The following is a 23,651-nucleotide window of genomic DNA, read 5'->3' as shown; positions in this document are numbered from 1 at the left end:
TGAGGAGACTATTCGTTTTCTCAGTGGAACATTTGATGTATAAGCAGAGTACCACTTTCATCATAAAAATAGCCTTTTCTTTATCAAGAAAATTCTTGCATTTTAAAATCATATTTAGATTCATTCATTTGTTTAATAGACTTTATTGAACTTTTATTAGCAGGTACTGGCACTGAGTATACAATGATGAGCAAAAGTGGAGATCATTGTTCTCCTGAAGCATTAACTTGAAGCTGATAAGTATTGGAGAACAGTATGGGTTCCCAAGATCCTGTACTGAACAACAAATTATAGGATTTTAAGTTTTAGCCAGAAGTAATTGTTGTGTCTTCTTTTTGTACCACTTACAGCACTAAACACATTCTGCCGTGTCTTTATAATATGAATCGAGTGCCTTGGTTTTAGTCGATGAGCTCTCTAGGTTATCTTGAGGGAGAGGAGCTCAGCCTCTATACTCACGCGTCTCTCTCACTTGCACCTACTTATGTGCACTCTCTCTCTCACTTGCTCTCTCCCTCTCTTACATTCCAACTCCCCAGAGGCGAGGGAATGATAATCTGATTGGTTGAATTCTTCCAGGTCCTCAATTGAACCATGTTTGTTGTCTGTTAAAGTTACAAATGCTTGTGTAGCCCATTCTGGCACATCCTGTTCAGTGTGTGCAGGGAGGAGACAGAGAGGTAAACTGACTTGGCCCCAGCCGTTCTGCTTCTCCTCCTGTCTTGCTTCTTGCTTTCTTGTGGACAAACAGAATCAGGATGGGCCTGCAGAGGACAGAACCTCCCATCTCTCCTCTCACACCACGTGACAGGATTGATTAACTGAGCAAGGGCTCATCCTGCATCCTAGCCAACTTCTCTCAGTAGCTCTCTCTTTGGAGTTTCTGTACTATGTTGCTGGCCAAAGATGCTGTTATTTGAATATGGGGAAGTAGGATAATTTTTCATAACCCTTATAAGACCTATCACAATATCTAGAATCTAAGTGCTCTAAAAATGTATGCATGTGAACTGTACACTTAAAAATGACTAAGATGATAAATTTTATGTGATATGTATTTTAACAATAAAAAGAGAAAAAAATGGAAGCATGAATATATGAATAGCTGACCATATTATTGACTGTTACCCCACTTTGTAGGGTAGACTTTTACATGTAGATCTTTGTTGCCTTTGGTACATTTGTATATCAGGTACTTTGTTAGCTGATAGTAAATATGAAACATTGCATAGTAGAGAGGCTTTATTTCTCTTTTACTTATAGTATATACTTATGGGCAATAGGCTGTTGAGAAATAGATTTCTAGGCCATATTAGATGTTTAAATTTTTTTCTACTGTGGTTATGGGGTGGCCCAGAGAACAGAGGTAAACTGGTAGGTGTTATACCTCTGCATTATTTTCTGGTCTTTGGTGTCTTTTGAGACCAACTGACTTTGTTCCTTTGTTGTAACTTTCATTCCTTTGGCCTCTTTTTGGCCTTGGCCTCCTTAGTAACAAAATGAAGGGATTGCATTAAGTGATCTCTAAGATGCCTTTAAGCCCTTTTAAAAGATCTGAAGTCTCCTGGGACCTTTACTCATTTTGTTTTCCTCTTGGATTTTGTGGGCTTTAGCCTCTACTTCAGAGGTAGGAGCTCCTCTGTGCTGTATTTATGTATTGCTTGTTCTGTATTAACTTTAAATGGAATGTTATCAAGATAGTAGCTTTTTATTAAGTTGGTGGATGAGATATTTGCTTTAATGAGAGATTGCTGATCTTTTGTTTCTCCAAACCTCTTGTTTCAGCCCTTTTTTTTTTTCTGTCGTTTGGGTTGCAGGTCTTGATCGGGGGACTGAATATAATTTCCGGGTGGCTGCTCTAACAATCAATGGTACAGGCCCTGCTACTGACTGGCTGTCTGCTGAAACTTTTGAAAGTGACTTAGATGGTAAGAACAGCAATCGGCAGGATTGGCACAGGCTAGGTACTAACTGAAATCAAATAAGTCAAACTGGAAAGGCACAGATTTTGGGTGTTATGTGGCTTAAATCTGTGAACTTTAGTGGATTTATACTGCTGTCATTCCTGTAATACAGCAAGTGTCCTGGAATGTTTTTTTTTTTTTTTTAAGAGAGAACCGTCCCTTTAAGCAGAACCAGCACAAGTAAAAATATACAAGTGCTTTAAGTCTGGTTTTTTACCAAGGCCGTCAAGTAGATAAATGATCTAAAATTTAAGGCTGAACCACATAAATTGTGCCTTTATTTCAGTTACAGTTTCCCTCTTCCCTTAGTCCTGGAAACCTTTCCCTTTTTCTCACTTGTTTATTCAATAACTCCATGTGGGTGTGTGTATGTACCTTTATCAGAGACAGGTGCTGCACTTAAAAGACAAAAGACCTGGGTATTTACTCTAATTCTTTGTTTACTAATTTTTAAATAGTGGTAGAAATTTATGCCTTGAAATAATGTATGTGAAAGGTACTGTAAATTGCCACCTTTTAAAGCCTCTTAGTCTCCCACCATTTAAATCAATTTGTGGTTCTAAAGTTTCATATTTTCTGACTTACCATATTACTTTGGGGAGTAAATAATTGATATCATTGCTGTAATATGATACTTGATCACCTGTTGACAGCAGGCTTCTAATTAGTTGATGTGCCTTTCTCATTCCACCTGGTAGAGTTTGGGACTCAGATGTAGGACCAAGAGGAATGGGTAACAATTGAAAGACAATTTATTTGTTTTTCTCCATTGGGAAGACATTCTTGGATCTCTTTCTCTTCCCTTCCAAATTAATACTGCAGTGTTTTGTATTTCAGGCTGTTTGAGTTTGTTTTCTTAGACTGCAGTAAAACCATGGGCCATACTTCACTGTACATACAGATTCTCTGAATTCTTGGGCAAAATGGAAAAAACTAAGCCCCAAATAATTTGGCAGAAGGCTGAACACCATTTCCCAAGCATGATGAAATATTCTAAAGGAAAGCGGCTCTGGATATCATCCTGCTTTTCTGTTTTCCTTCCCAGAAACTCGTGTCCCTGAAGTGCCTAGTTCTCTTCACGTCCGCCCACTTGTCACTAGCATCGTAGTAAGCTGGACACCTCCGGAGAATCAGAACATTGTGGTCAGAGGTTATGCCATTGGTTATGGCATTGGCAGCCCTCATGCCCAGACCATAAAAGTGGACTATAAACAGCGCTATTACACCATCGAAAATCTGGGTATGTGTGCTAAGTAGAGGAAGTAATCGCACATGTGATTTCTTTCTTTCTACCTTTTTATTGTGTAATAATTTTATTTTTACAGAAAACTTTCAAAAATAGTACAAAGAATTTTTGTATATCCTTCACCCAGATTCCCCAGAGGTTAACGTTTTACCACATATGCTTTATCTGCTGTATGTACCTGTTTTTTTTTTCGCAGAACCGTTTGAGAGTAAGTTGCAGACATGATGCCCCTCTATATCCACTCATATTTACTTTTAATTTGCATTTCCTAAAAATAAGGGCATTTTCTAATATAACCACAGTGCAGTTATCAAAATGAGCAAATTAACTGTGAAACTATCTAAAGACTTCATATTTTACTAGCTGTCTCATTAATGTCCTTTATAACAAAAGAAAAACATTGTTTTCTGTTGCAGGATCACATGTTGTATTTATTGTTTCTCATTAGTTTTCTTTTATATGTAACAGTTCCTTGTTTTTTTCTTGACTTCCATGACTATGACATTTTTGAAAAATACATATAGACCATTTATATTTTATAGAATGTTCCTCAGTTTAGACTTGTGTAATATTTCCTCATTACATTCAGCTTATGCATTTTTGGAAGGAGTGACATAGATGCATGTGTTCTTGTCAGTACATCATATCAGGAGGCACATGAGAGTCTAATGCTAGTGATGTTAACTTTAACCACTTGGTTAAAATGGTATCTTCCACATTCTCTACTATAAGGTTATTATTTTTTTCCTTCATAATTAAAAAGTACCTTGTAGGGGAGGTACCTTGAATCTTTGTAAATATCTTGTTTCTTGTCCAACTTTTACTCACTAGTTTTAGAATCTTTAGTTAACAGTTATTACTGTGGTGTTTCCCAAGTGGTGATTTCCTAATTCCATTATTTCTTCTACATTTATTAGCATGCTTTGATAAGAAAGAGCTTTCCTTCTCTTCATAGTGAAAGAGCGGCCAATGGGAGTCTCTTTATGACTAGTTTCTCTGTCCGTTTGACATCTCCTATCTTTCTTTGAGCACTTTCTTTCTTTTTGACACAGTACGATGTTACAGGCTTATCTGGTATTTTCCTAGCCTTTGCCCTTGAATCAGCTATTGCTCCTGATTTTTTATAAATGATATTTAGAAACCAGTATCTGAGCACTATACATGCTCATTGTTACTGGGGTAGAAATCCTGAGGAATCTATTAAAAAGGCTACTAAAACTATAACTGGGTTTAAAAGGTCACAAGATACAAAGTCAATATATAGAAACAGTTGTATTTCCACATACTAACAATAAGCAATTGGAAATTGGAATTAAAATAACAATACCACCTTCAACAGAGGAATGGTTAAAAAAGTTGAGGTACATATATACAATGAAATATTAACCATAAAAAAGAACAAAGTAATGCCATTTGCAGCAACATGGATGGGCTTAGAGATTGTCATAGTAAAGTCAGACAGAGAAAGACAAATATCATATGATATTGCTTATATGTGGAATCCAAAAAGAGGGGTACAAATGAACTTATCTACAAAACAGAAATAGAGTTACAGATGTAGAAAATAAACTTACGGTTACCAGGGGGTAAGGGGGAGGAGAGATAAATTGGTAGAGTGGGATTGACATGTACACACTACTATATATAAAATAGATAACTAATAAGGACCTGCTGTGCAGCACAAGAGACTCTACTCAATACTCTGTAATGGCCTATATGGGAAAAGAATCAAAAAAAGAGTGGATATGTATGTATAACAGATTGACTTTGCTGTACACCTGAAACTAACACAACATTGTAAATAACTATACTCCAGTAAAAATTTTTAAAAATAGCAATACCACTTAATAGCATCAAAAATATGAAGTACTTAGGAATAAACTTTATATATATATAAAGATTTGTGCACTGAAGAGTGGAAAATGATGGCTGAGAGAAATTAAAGAAGACTTAAATAAATGGAGATACCATGTTCATGGATTGGAAAACAGTATATTACAATGACAGTCCTCTCCAATGCAATCCCACGTAAAATCCCAGTAGACTTTTTTCTAGACGTTGATAAACTTATTCTAAAATTTACATGAAAAATCAAAAGAGCTGGAATAGCCAAACATTTTTGAAAAAGAAGAATAAAGTTTAGAAGACCCACACTACATGATTTCAGGATTTATTATAAAGCTACAGTAACCGAGACATTTTGATAGTGTTTATGTAAAAGGTAGGTGAAACAGGATAGAGTCCACAGATAGATCCATACGTATATGGTCAATTGATTTTTGACAAAAATACTGAGATAATTCAGTGGGAAGAGGATAGTCTTTTCAACAAAAGGTGTGGGAATAATTGGATATCTGTATGAGAAAGAAAAAAGAACCTTCATTGACCCTTATCTCATACCATACACAAAAACAGATCTAAATACAACAGTTAAAACTATAAAACTTCTAGTAGAAAACAGAAAAAAAATCTTCATGACTTTGGGGTAGCAAGGATCTCTTAGGATGCAAAAAAGCACAAATTAAAAATAAAAAATTAATAAATCAGGCTTCCTCAAGATTTAAAACTTCTCCTTGGAAAGACACCAATAAGATGAAAAGTCTCTGAGCCAGAGACTAGAAGAAAATACTCATCATTCAAGTACCTGACAAAGAATTTCAGTCTAGAAGATGTAAAAACAAACAAGCAAACAAAAAAAAGCGCCTCTAACAACTCAATAAGAAGATAACAATCCAATAAAAAAGTAGGCAAAAGATTTGGATGGACAGTACACCAAAGAATATGATATATGAGTGGACAATAAGCACATGAAAAGATTCTCAGCTTCATTAATCATCAGAGAAATGCAAATAAAGCCACGATGGAATATCACTACACAACCTCTAGAATTGCTAAAATTTAATAGACTGATAATACCAGATATCAGCAAGGATATAGAACTGGAACTCACGGTTGCTGATGGGAATATCAGATGGTACAACCACTTTAGAAAACAGTTTGGAGGTTTCTTAAAACGTTGACCATACAACCCAACATTCCCACTCATAGATTGTTAACCAAGAGAAATAAAGACACATATCTACACATAGACTTCTACACAGATGTTCATGATATATTTATTTATAATAATCTAAAGGGGGTAAACAAGTAAATGGTAAATTATACTATATCCATACAGTAGAATACTACTCAGCAATTTGAAGAAATAGGCTATGGATACACACAACAAAACAAATCTCACAAACATTATGCTGAGCAAAAGAAGCCAAACACAAGAGAATACGTATTGTGTTATATTTTTATGAAATTACAGAAGGGACAGCACTTATTTATAGTGACACAGCAAGATGAGTGGTTGCCTGGAAATTGGGGTGGTGGAAATTTACTGCAAGGGGCATAAGGGAATTATTTGGAGTGTTGGAAATATTCTCTATCTTGATTGTGGTCATGATTACACAGGTGTATATATTTATCAAAATTAAAAGTATACATTTAAATTGGTACATTTTAGTTCGTACTAATTATGCCTCAAAGTTGAATTACAAAGCCAAAATTTTGAGATATAGTTAATATTTTATAATAGAAAATGAATTGATTTGGGTAGATATAATTACTTTTCCAAATTGGATTATATCATTATTGAGATCTTTCTTTGAAAGACCTGCCTTTTAATTCAGAATCTTCCCTGACCAACTTTTTTGTTCACATCATTTCTTTGTAAATATCTTTCCTAAGGACAATTTTAGGTGTCCAACAAATTACTTACCTTCATCTTTTCTGGTAGAAAATAAGCAGCAATCTAATGCTTTATTCAGAAACCGAGTAGCCTTTCTCTTTTTCCTTTCAAGAAGAAACAGCACAGTTAACCTAGGAAGTGTTCCCCACACGAACAGTCTTATAAGGCAATTGTAGGAGAGCAGAAGAATAGGATAGGATAAAAATATCTCTGTGGTGACCCACTCCTACTGTTTCCTTTATGAAGCTACTGAAATGAAAATCCTCTGCAGTGCAAGCAGTACGTGGTCTTTGAATTTCAGGTGCGTTCAGTCTAATCGGAGAAGAAATGTAAAACACAGGAAACAATGAGATGAGTTGAAGTCAAGTATGTTCAGAGAAGGAAAAGGTGGTACGGCACAGTAGAGCAGCCAGGGGAGAAGCTTGACCTGTACTTGAAAGACTGAGTCAGAACAGAGTGGTTGAAAAGAAGAGATGAGAAGGAGCACTGCATGTGCTGAAAACAGTAAACAGATTTTATTAGTTAAGAGAGTGTACATTGAGAAGTAGCAAAAAATTAATTTTGCGTAAAGTAAAATAAGCTTGCTATATTTATCATCACAGATAGAGCTAAGATGCATATAATATTGAACAAAAGTCAGCAGTTGAGAAATACTTTTAGGAATTCATTTATTCACACAAGAGCTCTCTCCTGAGCTTCAGATCCATATAAACATCTGCTTGATGGGTATTTGCACTGGGATATGTCCCATAATCTATCATAATTTAATCAAAATTAAAATCAGTATCGGGCTTCCCTGGTGGCGCAGTGGTTGAGAGTCCGCCTGCCGATGCAGGGGACACGGGTTCGTGCCCCAGTCTGGGAGGATCCCACATGCTGCGGAGCGGCTGGGCCCGTGAGCCATGGCCGCTGAGCCTGCGCGTCCGGAGCCTGTGCTCCGCAACGGGAGAGGCCACAACAGTGAGAGGCCTGCGTACCACAAAAAAAAAAAAAAAAATTAGTATCTTCTCCTGCAAACTTTCAATCAGCAAATACCCCAGACCCTGTGCTAGAGACAGAGCAAAGAATCAAACAGACATGATCCCTATTATTAGAAATGATACAATTTCTAAATAATTGAAATTGTTTAGAGTGCTGAGGAAGAGAAATGAGGTGCCACAGGCTATGTAACTAGAGAGGCTAATCCAGTCTGGGAAGAGCCCTTTCAGATGAATAGGCATCGTCTAAGTAGAGAAGGGTGGCATGTGTCCCTAGCGCAAGGGACAGCTGCACATGTTGCAGCCCAGTAGTAAGAGACCACATAGTGCTCGGTGAACTGAGAGATAGCCAGTAAAGATGGAGCCCAGTGAGCAAGGCAGAGTGGTGAGAGGCAAGGAGGTATAATCAGCAAGGCTTGATCATTTGTGTAGGGGAGGAGGGAGAGGTCTTAATGACTCCCAGCTTTCTGACTGGAGCAGCAGGGTGCATAGTCATACCATTTATGAACTCTAGGGAAAACTGGAGCAGCTGAAGGAGCAGGGAAAGGGGAGAGAGAGAGATTTGAGACATCCAAGTGGAAATCCAGATAGACAGTTGAACTTAGAGGTCTGGTGCTCAGAAGAAAAGTCAGGACTAGTTTGCACTTGATGGCACATACATGCTAATCCAACCAAGGAAATAAATGAAAGCACATCGGGAGAGAGTGAAGAGTAGGAATAGAAGGGGACCTAGAATCAAGTCTGGAAAATGTGTATCGTAGTTGCTCTGCCTCTGTCCCCAGTCTCAGTGAATGACATCACCTTCCACCATGTTGCCCATATCAGCACCCTTTCCTGCCAGTCAAGTACTAAGTCTCATTGATTCCATTTGTTGTCAATTCTTTCTAACATTGGAAGACCAGGTGCCTTTATATATTGCTCACTGGTATCTAGAGGATGGGCCACCAAGCAGCTTTTAAAGTAATGCAGGACACTTGAGGTGTGGCCACTTTGGAAATCTACCCAACTTTGCCAGAAGTGAGTGTTATGGGTCAGCTTCTCCCCCTGCAACACTTCAGTGGAGCCCAAGTCTTCATTTCTGAAGCTAGACTTTTGAAGTACCCATACTAAACCTTGTCTGGATCAGGAATGTGATAAAGTAGACTCTTCCTGATTTGCCTTAGCCAGTAGGAGAATGAATACTATTCCAACTATTTAATACCTCTCTTTTTCACCAAGTCTGACTAGCAGCATTTTATATGATCACCTGGAGAAGTGTTTCTTTCAGTCTTACACTTCCTGCAGCACCACCTCCTAGCTGGTTGAAATTCTGGGCCATGTCTTTTCCAACCAAGAAGTCTGCATGAAGGCTGGATTAAGTTGGCATTCCTGGATTTGTAGGCACTCCAGAGAGTTAAGGATCTTCAGCAGTTACTGAGTTAACAGTTTATCTCCTACTTGTCTAGCTTGGCTGTTCCAGTTGCTGTCCTCCTGAGAAGGAAAGGGGTTTGTTTAATTCCAAGCTCCACCTATGGGCTTCCAGCACATGAAAATCTTATTTATTCATTTTAATCCAAGCTCTTCACTATACAATAACATCACTAAACCATTGATTAGCTGAAGCCAAGAGAGGATTCAGGAACAGTCAACCTGACTCCTGGGACTAATTCCAGGAAGTTTATCCCAGCCAGTTTTTCTATATACTCTGTATGCTGCCATCTCCATACCTCCCCACCCCCAGAATAATCCCACATAAAAAATTTAAAAATCTTTCCTGGCTTTTTTTGCAATTAAGATTATGCATCGTCACCCGTGAATTTTTTTAATTCTGTAGTGAGAATTTTTTTAAGTGTTTCCACTTGTTTCTTTCCTTCAGATCCCAGCTCTCACTATGTGATTACCCTGAAAGCATTTAACAATGTGGGTGAAGGTATCCCCCTCTATGAGAGTGCTGTGACCAGACCTCACACAGGTAAGGTACCCTGTCCATCTCTGGTCTTCAGCATTTTTTCCAGCAGCTTAAGTAGAATGTTGGCATGAGGCCTGCCCCATAGGTATCAGTGAAAGGAAAAGAATATGGCAATTTAGGGTACAGGCTTCAAATAGGAAGATAAATGGGCTTTAAACATGGAAAGTTCTATGAATCCCTGTTTTGCTTTTTAGAAAATGTTAACAGTCCTGTCATGTAAACAAATCTATGTAAATGTGTAACACATGTTTTTAATATGTTGGGATCTAGAAAGCATAGTCGTGAGAGAATTAAAAACGAATTTTCATCTTTTGGTCATGTGAGTTATAACTAAAATGAGAAAAAAAATGAAAGGATCTCCATATCTCTGAGGAAATATATAGGTTACTGATGGAATAAATGTATATGATTGATGAATCCAACATTTTTTTTATTAGTCACCTGAGTTATTTGGGAAGGTATTTTTCTATGTGCTTTTATGTGCTTTATCTATAGAAAGTATGAAGCCATATGTACTATCCATTTGATCAACTGTGCATTTATTACAAAAGGGACCAAATATTTATTATTTTTCTTTGTAATTTAATCTATTTTATTTAATCTATTTTAATCTAATTCAATCTATTTTATTATTTTTCTTTGTAATTTAATCTATTTAAAATATCTTTAAAAGAATAATGTAAAATTTCTGTAGATTATGTAAAACGTGATTTAGGTTTGAATGAGAAAGTTCATTGAAGTGAATATATTAGAATTGCAAAATTTTCTAAAGGGTACTGAAAACCAAAGAATTTATCACTTTCAGAAATGCTCTTTTCTATTTGTTTCTCAAAATTGTGAATCTGTATTGCCTGCTATGTATTCTGGATACTTTGCTTAATAGTATGGATTTGGCATTATTCGTTTTAAAAAGATAATCTCTGTCCCCTTTTTTTATGCTTTTACTTAAAAACACTAGCACCGTGCTACATATCCTGTCTTCTGCTCCTGTGTGCTTACAGTTTATAAGTTCTCTTAAAAATAGCTTTGGTATTTCAGAAAGGAAAAAGAGTAAGATGAAAAAGAATATTTAAGCCGTTTGCTACTTTCTTAAATCAGTCTATAATAGAAAAAACAAATTCGGAATTATTTTCTTTTATGTGACTTAAAAATATAACATGGCTAGAAATATACAAGGGGAAATGTTCATAAGTCATGTAACCTAGTTATCTTTTCCAAGAGTTGTTACAAATAAGAAAAAAGTTCTCAAAAAAGTCTTGGTGATGTTTGCACCTGAAGGTGCATTTTCTGTAACTAATTGGTATGTGTCCTGATCTTTGAACAAAGCCCTTGATTATAATGTATGCTGTTCCTGTGTTATTTTTAGTCTTCATTGTGTAGGAAATACGCAAATAGAGACTATTTCTTTAGTTTGGCAATTATTCATAAACAAGGCCCACGCCATTTCAGATTTAGGTTATAGAAAGGACTAGTCACCGTAACTATATGGGAAACCCACTTTAAAACCTTCACTTAAAATAGATCAGTGTGTATATACTTAGAAAACTGGCCAAGAGTTGAGAAAGCCCAAATGGATGCTGCTGTATTGCCGTGGGCTCATGGTGCCTTTGTGCTCATTCTGGCCTTTGTTTTGACAATGATGCTTAGAGAATGTGTCTGTTGCATATGGTGTAGGACAGCACATGAGTATAGACTTTCCTTTCTATCAAATAAGTGCTCTGATTTCTAAAGTTCATCAAGGCTGTGTCATTTAGACCTTTAATAACTATGGCATTTCCCATAGCTGATTGGGATTCATCAGAGGGTTGTTCTAAGTCTACTGGAGAAAGTGTGGAAATATTCCTGTGTGGCGTCAGCTTACCTTTCCTCTATGAAGAGTAATGCCCTTGAGTTCCCTTTGCTTTATTTGCATGTGAGCCATATTGCTGCACTTCTTTTAGACCCAGGACATCAGCAGATCTGAACTGGACCCTGCGCCCAATACCAAGGCCAGGCTAAGTTGCTGTTGGCTGATATTCAGGACTCATGTTCCAGAGTAGGGACCCCTACATGTCCAGTGATACCCACTGATAAGCCATGTCCCAAAAATTCATCCATAGTCACTGAAATATTAAAACAGATCATGAGCTTTGTGTTATTTGTTTAGAAAGAATACCCTTGATATTAAAAGCAGTTTTCATCTTTTAATGATTTTTGGACAGGAGGTAGAATTTTCAAGTAATGTAAAGGAAATTTTTTAGGAAAAAGAAAATTCAAGTTTGAATACATTAATATAATCACTGGATTATCAAATTTTATATACCTGTTCAATATACATACAGAATACAGGAGAAGAAAATAGTTAATTACTGTTTCTCTAGATGCTTTCCTGCAATTTTTTCCTGAAAGAACACAAGTGGAAATATTCTTTTAACTGAATGGTGGTTATCTGTTAACTCCGGATTCTCTTTCTCTTTCTCCATTTCTCACCTTTCATTCCATTATATTACCCTGCATTTCCCTTTTCTTTTATTTTTGTTTAAAAATGGCACTTCCATTTTTTAATTACTTTTTACCCAGACACTTCTGAAGTTGATTTATTTGTTATTAATGCTCCATACACTCCAGTGCCAGATCCTACTCCCATGATGCCACCCGTGGGAGTTCAGGCTTCCATTCTGAGTCATGACACCATAAGGATTACATGGGCAGACAACTCACTGCCCAAACACCAGAAGATTACAGACTCCCGATACTACACAGTCCGATGGAAAACCAACATCCCAGCAAACACCAAGTATAAGGTACTGGCACATTTGTTCTGGTTGAAAACCTAATTCTTGATATTTTCTGACTCTGAAGCTCTTGATTCATATATTTCCAGAATGCTAATGCAACGACTTTGAGTTATTTGGTGACTGGTTTAAAACCAAATACACTCTATGAATTCTCTGTGATGGTGACGAAAGGTCGAAGATCAAGCACATGGAGTATGACAGCACATGGGACCACTTTTGAATCAGGTATGTGTTGTCAGAACTTTGTCACATGGCATTTCTTCTCTTTGCAAGAAGTGAAAGCCAGTGAAAGTCCGTGCTAATGTTGTGCCATATCTCAAGTCATAAGACATCTCATCACCTGTTTTTCCTACCCAAGGAAAGAATTGAGTGCATGAATTGACATATTTACAGAACACAGTGAGCAGCTACAGCTGGAGTTCAGTGTTTGCTTTTTCAGCTGATTAATTATGTTTTTTCATCGTTGTACAAGAACATTAGCAAATAGGACAATATAATGCAAAGTGTACTAGACTTTAGGAGTCATGAGACTTGAGTTCAATTCCAAGGTCAACCATCTGTTGACTGTGATCATAAGCAAGTCATCCAGCCTCTCTGGATGAATCTATTTCTTCCATCTATAAAAGAGGGGTGATCTCTGCCTTTCCTACTTTATAGGGTCAAATAAAGTACCCTATAAATAAAGTACGTGGTAAATTGTAAAGCACTGTGTAGATGTAAGGAATTACGGTTATTAACCTTGCCTTACTGGGAAATTGAGATAGAAAAGATGAAGTGGGCTGCCCTTCACCAATGCTATGCTTGCTAGAGCCTCAACACTTTACCAGAGCCTCCCAAGCCTTCCCTAGGAGCTTTCTTGCAAACTGGTTAGTGTCTTATAAAATCTCCCACTGGAGTATTCTTAGGGTTTTTCTCTGTAAGTAAACATGAAAGAAAAAAGACAGCTAAGTAAATCAAGGGGAAAGCAAGCCATCCAATTTTAAGATTTTGCTTGCTTTTTGCTCACTTGTAGACCTACCCTTCTGCCCCTTGTACTTGCCTAGCATGGGGAGGTGTGTAACCGTTGGGAGGCTCTGTCTATTCCACCCTCCTATTTCTTTCTCTCTTTTAAATGAATAATGAAAAAACTAGAGCTATAAAGTCTCCGTAGACTGGGTTTGGCCCTAATGTCTTTTTATCTTCACAGTTGGTTGAATTTCCTGCAGAGAAAAGGGGATAGATTTGGAGAGGAAGAAATATAATGCACAAAAGCTTAAATAGACCTTGAGTTTGCTTTCTTTGCCAGTTTTAAGAGTATCTTTGTGCTTTCATTCCAGCCCATTAGGTAATAAATGATACTCCATCAGGAGTTTGCATTTCACTGGGCTCCCTTCCGTTTTATACTAGGAGAATTCCAGTATTTTAGGAAAAGAAGAGTAAGTTTAAGGATATACTTACTTTGCTCATTTTCCAACTAGTACATTAAAAGTTTTCAGCCATAACATGGAAATACAGATGCACTGTCATTTTTATTTTATTGGTTTTTCTGTTCCATAAACAGCTTTACATTTCAGAGCAATAACCTTCGTATCTTTTCAGCGTAAATTTAACTTAAAAAAAAAACCCATCAATTTGTAAATCATTTATTCTTTGGGGGAATGGTGGTTTTCAAACACTGTATTTGGTTTAGAGAGCCAACTGTAAGTAGAGAGAAAGTTACTTTATACTTAAAACTATTCTAACAAAACAATCCAAATTGGGGGGAAAATGTCATCTTGGGCACATTATATAACATTTCTCATTTTCAGTCTCCTGATCTATCAAGCAGGGACTACAAATGTCTTTTGATTTCCCTAACTAGCCTGCATATCCCTGACCTCCCCATCTGGATGCCTATACTGTATCCTCATGGTGTGATATTTCCTCTTTGGTACTTTGCATATCCTTCTTTTCATTGGAGCTATTTATAGATAGACAATGAATTCTTTGAAGCCAGGAGGCTTTATCTTTTTTGCCTCTGCCCTTCATTGTGCCTTCTAAATGGAAAGGATTGAGGAAAGGGTGAATTAAATTGAAATGGATGGGAATTACTGAAAGTATTATTATTTTGTAGCTCCTGCTTCTCCACCCAAGGATGTGACAGTTGTGAGTAAAGAGGGAAAACCTAGGACCATAATTGTAAATTGGCAGCCTCCCTCTGAAGCCAATGGCAAAATTACAGGTAAGAGGCCTAAGATGCCTTTGAGTGTGTGACTGTTCCCTGTTCCTGCCTGGCAGAAGCATTCCAGAAGGGTGCCTCCTTGTTAGGAGAAATGGGGGTCTTAAAGCTGCCTTGGCCATTTTATGAGGTATGAGTCGTGATGGTCCTGGAAGGTGGAGCAAGGACGTGCTGTTTAGTGACATAAAAATGATTCACTAGCTGGTTGTTCTGACCCATGTTGCATGAAAGTCTGAAGGTTATGGGTTGTACTAGACAGCCTTTGGTTATAGTGGAACTTATGGACATATTTATTTTCCTCAGGAAAGCTGTTCTTCTCTATCTTTGACTAGATGACCAGCTTTGAGATGAAAGACCCTGCCTAATTCTACAGGATAATACCCAATAAATATAAACTCAGTTCTTTTACCCAGAAGCCAAAAAAACCCATTAGGCTTTTAGTTTCTTTTTTCACCCAGAGCTGCTACTTCAGCTTCCCATGCTCTTACTAGAGTTAAAAGTCCGAGTTGGCTTAGGCCTTTGAAGGGACCTTGAATTTTTTCAGAACAGAGGGCACTATGCCTTCCTTGGCCTTATCAGGGAGGAAAACCTGCCTCTGCTCCAGGTAGGTGTGTGCCTCCTGAAGTTTCTTCGTATGAATAAGGCAGCCTAAGGAAACTGAAGGCCTTTCTTAGCATTGTCCTGCCTTGGCTTTCAGGAGGAATCCCTTTCCATAAATCCCAAGTCTTTATGAAATTTTTACTTTAGGTTTTAGAATGTGCCTCTTCCATAAAGGAATTAAGCATGACTTGACATGGATTACATTTTGTTTTGTCTTTAAAGCCAGTAATGATGCAGTGCATTTTTGCACTGTGTAGGTCAGGTAGGCTTGTGATTGTGGTTCTTCCTGCCTCAACCATGGAGATTGAGTGCCCTCTGGTGGATGTATCAGGTGACGTTTCACTGTGACTTCACCCACCCCAAGTTTGGGAGAATTTAGCAGAGGTGGCTGCGCATCTCCTAGGAGTTTTTCTCCTGGGAAATCACATTGGTGAGAGTTAAAACAGCATTGATGGGCTTCCCTGGTGGTGCAGTGGTTAAGAATCCACCTGCCAATGCAGGGGACACAGGTTCAAGCCCTGTGGGAAGCCCTATGGGAAGATCCCATATGCCGCAGAGCAGCTAAGCCCGTGCTCCACAACTACTGAGCCTGTGCTCTAGAGCCATGAGCCACAACTACTGAGCCTGCGTGCCACAACTACTGAAGCCCACGCGCCTAGAGCCCGTGCTCCGCAACAAGAGAAGCTACCACAATGAGAAGCCCGCACACCACAACAAAGAGTAGCCTCTGCTTGCCACAAGTAGAGAAAGCCCCACATGCAGCGACGAAGACCCAATGCAGCCAAAAATAAATAAATAAATTTAAAAAAAAAATATATATATATATAGCATTGTCAGGCCATTACTAGTTACTAGTTTTCAAAACTGCATTGAGTTAATTGTAGACCCTTGAAGTATAGGATGTTGGAATGATGATTAGGTTATTTTCCTTATATAATTTCCTAGCTTATGAGAATATTTAACCCTATATTTTTATCTTTACTTTTATTACTTCAGCTGCAGATATAGATGGTAACTTACAGTCTGGCACTGTTGAAATTGTGGTTTTATCTATATTATGTTTAGTGTAGCATTTAAAATGCTTTTTACCGTTGCTAATTTAATCTGTAACTAGTTCTCTATTTGTATATGCTGTAACATATATCTTTATTGACTTAACTGATTGCAAAAGAAAAAGCAGGAATAAGATTTCTTTTCCCATTAATTCCTTTGGATAGGTTACATCATATATTACAGTACGGACGTGAATGCAGAGATACACGACTGGGTTATTGAGCCTGTTGTGGGAAACAGGCTGACTCACCAGATACAAGAATTAACACTTGACACACCATACTACTTCAAAATCCAAGCTCGGAACTCAAAGGGCATGGGGCCCATGTCTGAAGCTGTCCAGTTCAGAACACCCAAAGGTAAAGCCTCCCAAACAGAGTGTTTCATTGTGTGTCTCTTGAGTGGGGCTATGCGTGCACATGTCACTTTAGCATGTAGAGACTGTGGATGATACAGGAAGTTCTGATGATGCGCTTATGAGCCACAGTGTGAGCATTAATCTCAAAATGATCCCACCCACTGACTACCAAATCAGTGTTCCCTAGGTTACTGACCTAACCATATAATTTACAGGGGAACTCTTGACTTCAGGCTGTTTGAGGCAGATGAATTGCAGTGATCTAAAAGTTCTTACCAGTCAGATCAGATGGGATTCTCTTGGTTCCCATACAGCGTAGTCGCATGTTTATTGTGATGGATGATTCTCTTTCAACACATGCAGGCTCTTAACCTGAAAGGCTTATTCATGGACCTTTGTAGAGAGAAAGGGTTGAGGCTTTTCTCAAAAGGGGCCCTTTAGAGAAAACTCTAGATAAGAAAGTGAAGGTAAAATATTGAACCAAGTAAGCTTAGGAATAAAAGTCGGGGACTGAGTCTGGAAGTATGGAAACCATACATGGATTTCTTTTCTGTTAGTACAAAAAACAAGACTCAACGTGTTTGGAAGTTTGTGGGTTTTTATTTTTTCCTTTAAAAATTCTGCCTGTCCCATCTTCAAAGCTTGTGATCCTTGCTCTTGTTTTTTTCTTCCCCTGTGCTTGGCCTGTTAGCGGACTCCTCTGATAAAATGGCTAATGATCAAGGTAAATGAGTAGATGGCCTCTCTTTCCTTTCCTCTCTTTTGTGACCTATTATTAGCTTTTTGGTTTTTTGGGGGTTTTTTTTTCCTGAAAATCAGTACCAGTACCATGTGTTAAAAATCGAATATTTATTGGCCAGAGTAGAGTTGAGTCCATGTTTGTGGCACTTGGAGTATCTGAAAAGCTGGGGAATCTATTGATACTTAGGAGCTAAATAGACTGGCAGGAAAAAAACTGAGTCAAACTTCTGCAGCTATAGGAGATTGGCCTTAAGTGTGGGCCAGATTATCATTTGCGCTAAGATACTGAAATTCTGTAACACAGATAGGGATTTGGGACATGATGAGAACAAGCATACCAATTTGTCATATTTGTAGCATCTAGAATTTTATTAGCATCTCTAAGTGAAAAATTTAATCAAATTCAGTGAATACCCTCTTTTCCTCCCCCCAACAGAAAATCTACAAATGTACCCTACTGAATTGTATGATTATCTGTGATAAAATTAGTGATCTCTGTTCTCTTGTTTTAAGCTTAATTCAGAGCTGTTTTTCCATTTCTTCTCTTAAATATATCTGCTTATTTTAAAAGAGGTTAGAGACAGTTTACAGTGGAAGTTTAGGAAGCTTGGGCCTCAGTGTCACCATTCTTGAAATTGTCAGTGTAGTCTATTCACTGCAATTGCTATGGTGGAGAGGTAACTATACTTTGTGATTTTCATCTCTGGGAAGTCAACTAAAGTAGGTATCTGTTTTCTATACTAAGAGCAGTAAAAGTAAATTTGATGGTTGCTTTTATTCTTTAGGAGTAGTTACTAGAAATACAGAGTCTTTGGATCTTGGTTAGTGGCAAGGAAGATTCAAAATTTGAAGTTTCAAGTTTTAGGGCTTTGGAAATGTGTTTGCATTCAATGAGCCTTTTGTTGTATGTTAGAGAAACTGCAAACATACCTCTGTGTCTGTGTGTGTGTGTCTGTGTGTAAGGCACCCTAATCATGGTAGAACCTTTGACTTAAGCCTGAGAATAGAAAAGTAACTATACTGAATATGCACAGAATATAAATGTGCTCACTGTTCTTCCCTCACTTCACTCCATAAGCCAGGGTGCAATTCTCAGCTACACCACACCTTTGGTAGTTAAAATTCTTTGCCCATATTTATTTTTGGTGCTTGGCTAATCCCTGGAATTTCTCGTTCATAGGTTAAATATAAAGGAAAAATGTTAAGAAATATGGGAATTAAGTCAATCGGTTTCTTGGCAAAGTGTGTTCATTGGCAATTATTTACATAATATGTTACTCTGGATAGCTTGGCTTAAATGTGGGCTACCTGACAAATAAGTACACTTAAATATGAAGAGCCTTACAAGGGCTGTTTCATCTCTGCCAGCTTATCACAGTGAAAAGAAAAACTGGAATCTTGAAATATGGTGTGTGCCATTTGGGAGGAATGACGGCATCAGAAGTAAAGGGATAAAGTAATAAGTATGGACAATGGGAAAGGGTCAAGGACTGTGAGTTAAATTCTAGAATATGCCCTTTTGGATACCCAAGACCTTCTTTGGGGGTTTTGAGCTTCTGGAAACATAGAAAATACTCTTTTCATTTCTAGATTTATTCGTTAAATGAACTCATACAGAAACCTTCAGATTTTAATTTCTTCCATTTCCTCCAAGTCTGATCATTTATAGCAGTACTTGATATTAGCTGTAATGTTTTACAGCAACACGTCTGGTTTATGCATTTCCAGGCAAGCTTTATTTCGTAGAAATAACTCTCATTTATAAGTGTTTTCTGAAGCTTCATGCTCTTTACCTCTGCAAAGGATAAGATTATATTCTTCCCTAAAGATTTATTTAGTAGTTAATATTTATTGAACATTTACTGTGTGTCAGGCAGTATTCAGAATACTTTATAGGATTAAATTTCCATTTAATCCTCACAACCATTTCATGAAGTAGGTACCATTATTATCACTGTTTTACAATGAGGGAACTAAGACCCAAAAATAATAGCTAAGTAACTTGCCAAAAGTCAAACAGTTAGTGCGTGATGGAGCCGGTGTTGCGGTGCAGGCAGTCGGTTACGCACTGTGCTGTATTAACTGTGTGGAACAGCTCTGCTTTGCAGTTCTTGCACACTTCTTCAAAAGAAGCATGAGACTGCCTTCTGGCCCCAGACTTTGCACTGAGGAATACCTTTGCTTTACTGGGGACGGACTCCTTATATTTGCTTTACAAGGCAGCTTCTTCTATAAATGTGAAGAATAAAATTCAAGACCAAGAATATAAATTTCTAAAAAGCTGATATTTGTGTTTTCTGAGGTCTGCTTATGAGGTGGTCCCAAGCCCAAGGTCAGCAGCCTCACTTGTTATGTTCCATGATGATGGATTAGGAGACAGTGTCCTTCGTGAGCAACTAGAGGGAAGACTTTGGTTTTTTTATCTTTGGATATTTAGGTTGACTGAGCAAGAACTGAGAACCCAGTTTGAACGTCCAGTTGCCTTCCTGCTCCCGTTAGGGTAACTTTATATTTGGAAAGGCAGCTTTATATTTTGAGAAAAGAATGCAAACGCTACTGACACCCACTAGGCCAGATCAACATAGCCGGTCCCTTGGAAGAGTCCATTTCTTTAATGCAGATTAACCTAACTGGTCCCCTTAGTCCCTTTTCCATGAGAAGCTACTTTAGCCATAAGTGCTCTGGGTAGTATTTCAGCAAATGTTTCCTGGGCTAGAGAAACCTTAACAGCAAGGGGCAGCTTTGTTACACCCTAGATACAGCCATGGAACAAGGGTGTCAGACTTTCAGATGCCTTATTGCATAGAAAGCTATACCTTAGTTTGTTTTGCACAAATAGGCTATATTTTCCCATTGTGTGTGTGCTACTTCCTTTTGTCATGGACAGAGTAGACTGAAAATATTTTTTTTTGGTAGAAAACACTCACTAGCTGTGAAGTAGACTTGTCACACCAATGGACTGGGTTGTTATTGACATGAGTTCTTCTTCTTCAGCCTCAGGGTCTGCAGGGAAAGGAAGCCGTCTGCCAGACCTAGGATCCGACTACAAACCTCCGATGAGCGGTAAAGCCCTTCCTGTGGCTTTTTTGGCCTCCTGTGGGCATGATGCAGTTCTGCTTGAAATCTTGAAATGTTTTCTGTAGCTCCTGTGTGGTGGATTGTAGCATGTTACTCATTTCTTTTTATTTAATAGAACTGGCTTTAGGCATTTTCTGGCAAATGTTTGCTGAATTACTATAAACTCATTCATTATAGGATCCAGAAATAAAATTGTTTCCCCACATATCCAGCTTAAAATAATTCTAAACAAACAAGTCTCCCTTTTGCCCACTGCCTCTAGAAAATAATTAGAATCTTGCTTTCAAAAATAAACCCTTTAGTGGATTTAGCTATCATCTAGAACAAGGCAGAGAAATGCTTTGGAATCATTAATTTATCCCCACACTACTTACTGCAGTGTTTTTAGTTTGGGAATTCTAAAAAATTATTACCAGTCTCCAAGCCATCCTAAGAGCTGATGCCTTCTAATTACGTAAATGATGACACCTACTTCTCTACTGAACGTCACCATTTGTAAGTTACTTTCACACATGAAATCACATTTGATCCTCATAACACTGTGGTGAGGCAGGGAGAACAAGTATCATTATTCCCATTTTATACATTAAGAGACTCAGCGGAGGGGTAATGTGCCTGGATCCACCCACATATTCTGGAAGTCCTAGAACCAAAACCCAGGTCTTCTGACTTCAGATTGTGCCTTTTCCACTGTCACACACAGCCTGAAAGGCATGGGGTTCTATACCAGATGTGGGAATCCAGGATGGCAAAATGTCCACAAAGGTACTTACTAGAAATGACCCTTACTGTCTCCTCACTTGTAGAGTAATTTTACTCCAATAAAAAAAAAAAAAAAAGAAACATATGGAAGAGAAAGGAAAAGAGTTTCTAGTTCTCTGGAAACTCCTGATCTAATTGTGGAAACAAAATTATCTCAGTCTCCAGTATCTATTTAAATAAAAAGTGATATTGCCCAGACTTCTGTGAAATCAGCCAGTTCTTAGGAGAGCCAGACAAATTTGCTTGCTTCAAGAAATTTTTAGGCTCTGAGTTCTAGGACTTTATGAGTTTCTCCTCCTGGGATGCATATGTTATATTTATGTGCTGTCCACAGTATAATATTCAAGACTGTGAGAAAAGCAGTTATTTCTTTGTCTTATCTTTCATTTATGCATTCATTCATTTATTCACACATATTTCTGAAGGTTCAGGTTCTATGTAACAGGCTGTAGGAACAGGAGGATTGAGTAACAAACTACCTGATAGAGAAAAGAGAAAGCTTTGTAGAAGAGATGATCTCTGACCCAGATTTTAAAAGGCACAGAGAAGATTGCTAAATGTTGAGGAGGGGGTTGAACATCCTAGGACACAATAAAAGCACGTGTGGAGGCATGGCAGTTTAAAACAGCCTGCTTGGACATGGAGGCAACCTAGGTGTCTGTTGACAGGTGAATGGATAGAGAGGGTGTGGCGCATATGTGCAATGGAATATTATTCAGCCATAAAAAGGAACTAAACTGAGTTATTTGTAGTGAGGTGGATGGACCTAGAGTCTGTCATACAGAGTGAAGTAAGTCAGAAAGAGAAAAGCAAATACCGTGTGCTAACATATATATAGAATCTTAAAAAAAAAAAAATGGTTCTAACAAACCTAAGGGCAGGACAGGAGTAAAGACGCAGACGTAGAGAATGGACTTGAGGACATGGGGAGGGGGGTGGATAAGCTGGGACGAAGTGAGGGAGTAGCACTGACATATATACACTACCAAATGTAAAATACCTAGTTAATGGGAAGCAGCTGCATAGCACAGGGAGATCAGCTCGGTGGTTTGTGACCACCTAGAGGGGTGGGAGGGAGACGCCAGAGGGAAGGGATATGGGGATATATGTATATGTATAGCTGATTCACTTCGTTACACAGCAGAAACTAACACAACACTGTAAAGCAAGTACACTCCAATAAAGATGTTAAAAAAAATTTTTTTAAACCTGCTTTCTGCAGGGATCACACTGCCTAGCGACAGGATAGAGAGTCTCGTGTTAGAGAAGGTAGGTTAGAACCAGCCTGTCAAAAGCCCAAGTGCTGATGCTAAGAAATGTGAGCTTCCTCATGTAAGTAACATATGTAAGATGTCTGATACTACTGGTAAACTATGACTTCCATTTATTGAGTATCTACTATTATTACCCTGATGACAGCGGAGAATGAGTTGGGTGTCACGAGTATGAAGTCAGAAAAGAGTGGTTTGGAAGCTGTTGCAATAGTCCAGGTGAGCCTTAATGTCCCTGGTAGGAGGGATGATGCTCCCATTGGCAGCTCATTCTTACTCTATTTTAAAAGGGAGCTTTTGGCCAGCTCAGAAGTTAGAGGTCAACTGCAATTAAATGAGAATTTGTCTCTGTTGAATGCAGGAAAGAACTGCCGCCACCACCTCTGCTTGCCTCCCACACCCCAGCTCCCCAGCCTCTGATTGCAGTGCCTGCCCCACCCAGTAACTCAGCACTGCTGTTAATAAAAGTTTTATGTAAGGCCCTAGTATGGTCTAATTGTATTGGCTTCCAGTTCCATAGTCGTTCCCAAATATAAAAATGTTATTTTATTGAAGGTCAGTGTGTACAATTTAAGTTGTCTATCTGCTGACTTTTTTCTCAGAAATGAAGGATAAAAGTGATTAAAGCAAATGTAGAAGAATAAGCTCTTAAGCTGTCAAAATTATCCCACATTTAGGACTGTGCTTAGTAGCCTATAAAATCATAGAATCAAAAGTGAAAGGTCCGCTAATCCAATCCAGTGTTATGGAAGGGATTCCCACAATAAGTATAGTTTGGATTAGATCGTAAGTTTATAAGCCAGGCTGTATATGAGAATCACTTTAGGAGCTTTTCTAAGAACACGGGTAGGAGGCCATACCTTCATGGTAGGAATTTCTTCCACAACATCCCAGACGGGTAGGATGACTCTTCTTAAGTACTTCTTCTAGTGACTAAATATTT

General features: G+C 38.1%; 1 protein-coding gene across 11 annotated transcripts in view; it reads left to right on the top strand.

The window, feature by feature from the left end:
* NEO1 (neogenin 1) overlaps nucleotides 1-23,651 on the top strand; it is a 242,625-nt gene that overhangs the window by 198,171 nt on the left and 20,803 nt on the right. For 6 of the 11 annotated variants that reach the window (XM_060294026.1, XM_060294021.1, XM_060294019.1 and 3 more), the window contains exons 14-22: nucleotides 1,818-1,928; nucleotides 3,010-3,204; nucleotides 9,779-9,874; nucleotides 12,431-12,654; nucleotides 12,735-12,873; nucleotides 14,741-14,848; nucleotides 16,663-16,857; nucleotides 17,548-17,580; nucleotides 20,592-20,660. In XM_060294026.1, coding sequence (XP_060150009.1) covers nucleotides 1,818-1,928; nucleotides 3,010-3,204; nucleotides 9,779-9,874; nucleotides 12,431-12,654; nucleotides 12,735-12,873; nucleotides 14,741-14,848; nucleotides 16,663-16,857; nucleotides 17,548-17,580; nucleotides 20,592-20,660 — 1,170 coding nt within the window. The remainder of the gene's footprint in view (nucleotides 1-1,817; nucleotides 1,929-3,009; nucleotides 3,205-9,778; nucleotides 9,875-12,430; nucleotides 12,655-12,734; nucleotides 12,874-14,740; nucleotides 14,849-16,662; nucleotides 16,858-17,547; nucleotides 17,581-20,591; nucleotides 20,661-23,651) is intronic. The other 5 variants (XM_060294023.1, XM_060294022.1, XM_060294018.1 and 2 more) reach the window with 3 other exon arrangements.

Source organism: Globicephala melas, chromosome 2 (genome assembly GCF_963455315.2).
Source record: "Globicephala melas chromosome 2, mGloMel1.2, whole genome shotgun sequence".
NCBI classification, from domain to species: domain Eukaryota; kingdom Metazoa; phylum Chordata; class Mammalia; order Artiodactyla; family Delphinidae; genus Globicephala; species Globicephala melas.
This window is presented reverse-complemented; position numbering and strand designations above follow the sequence as displayed.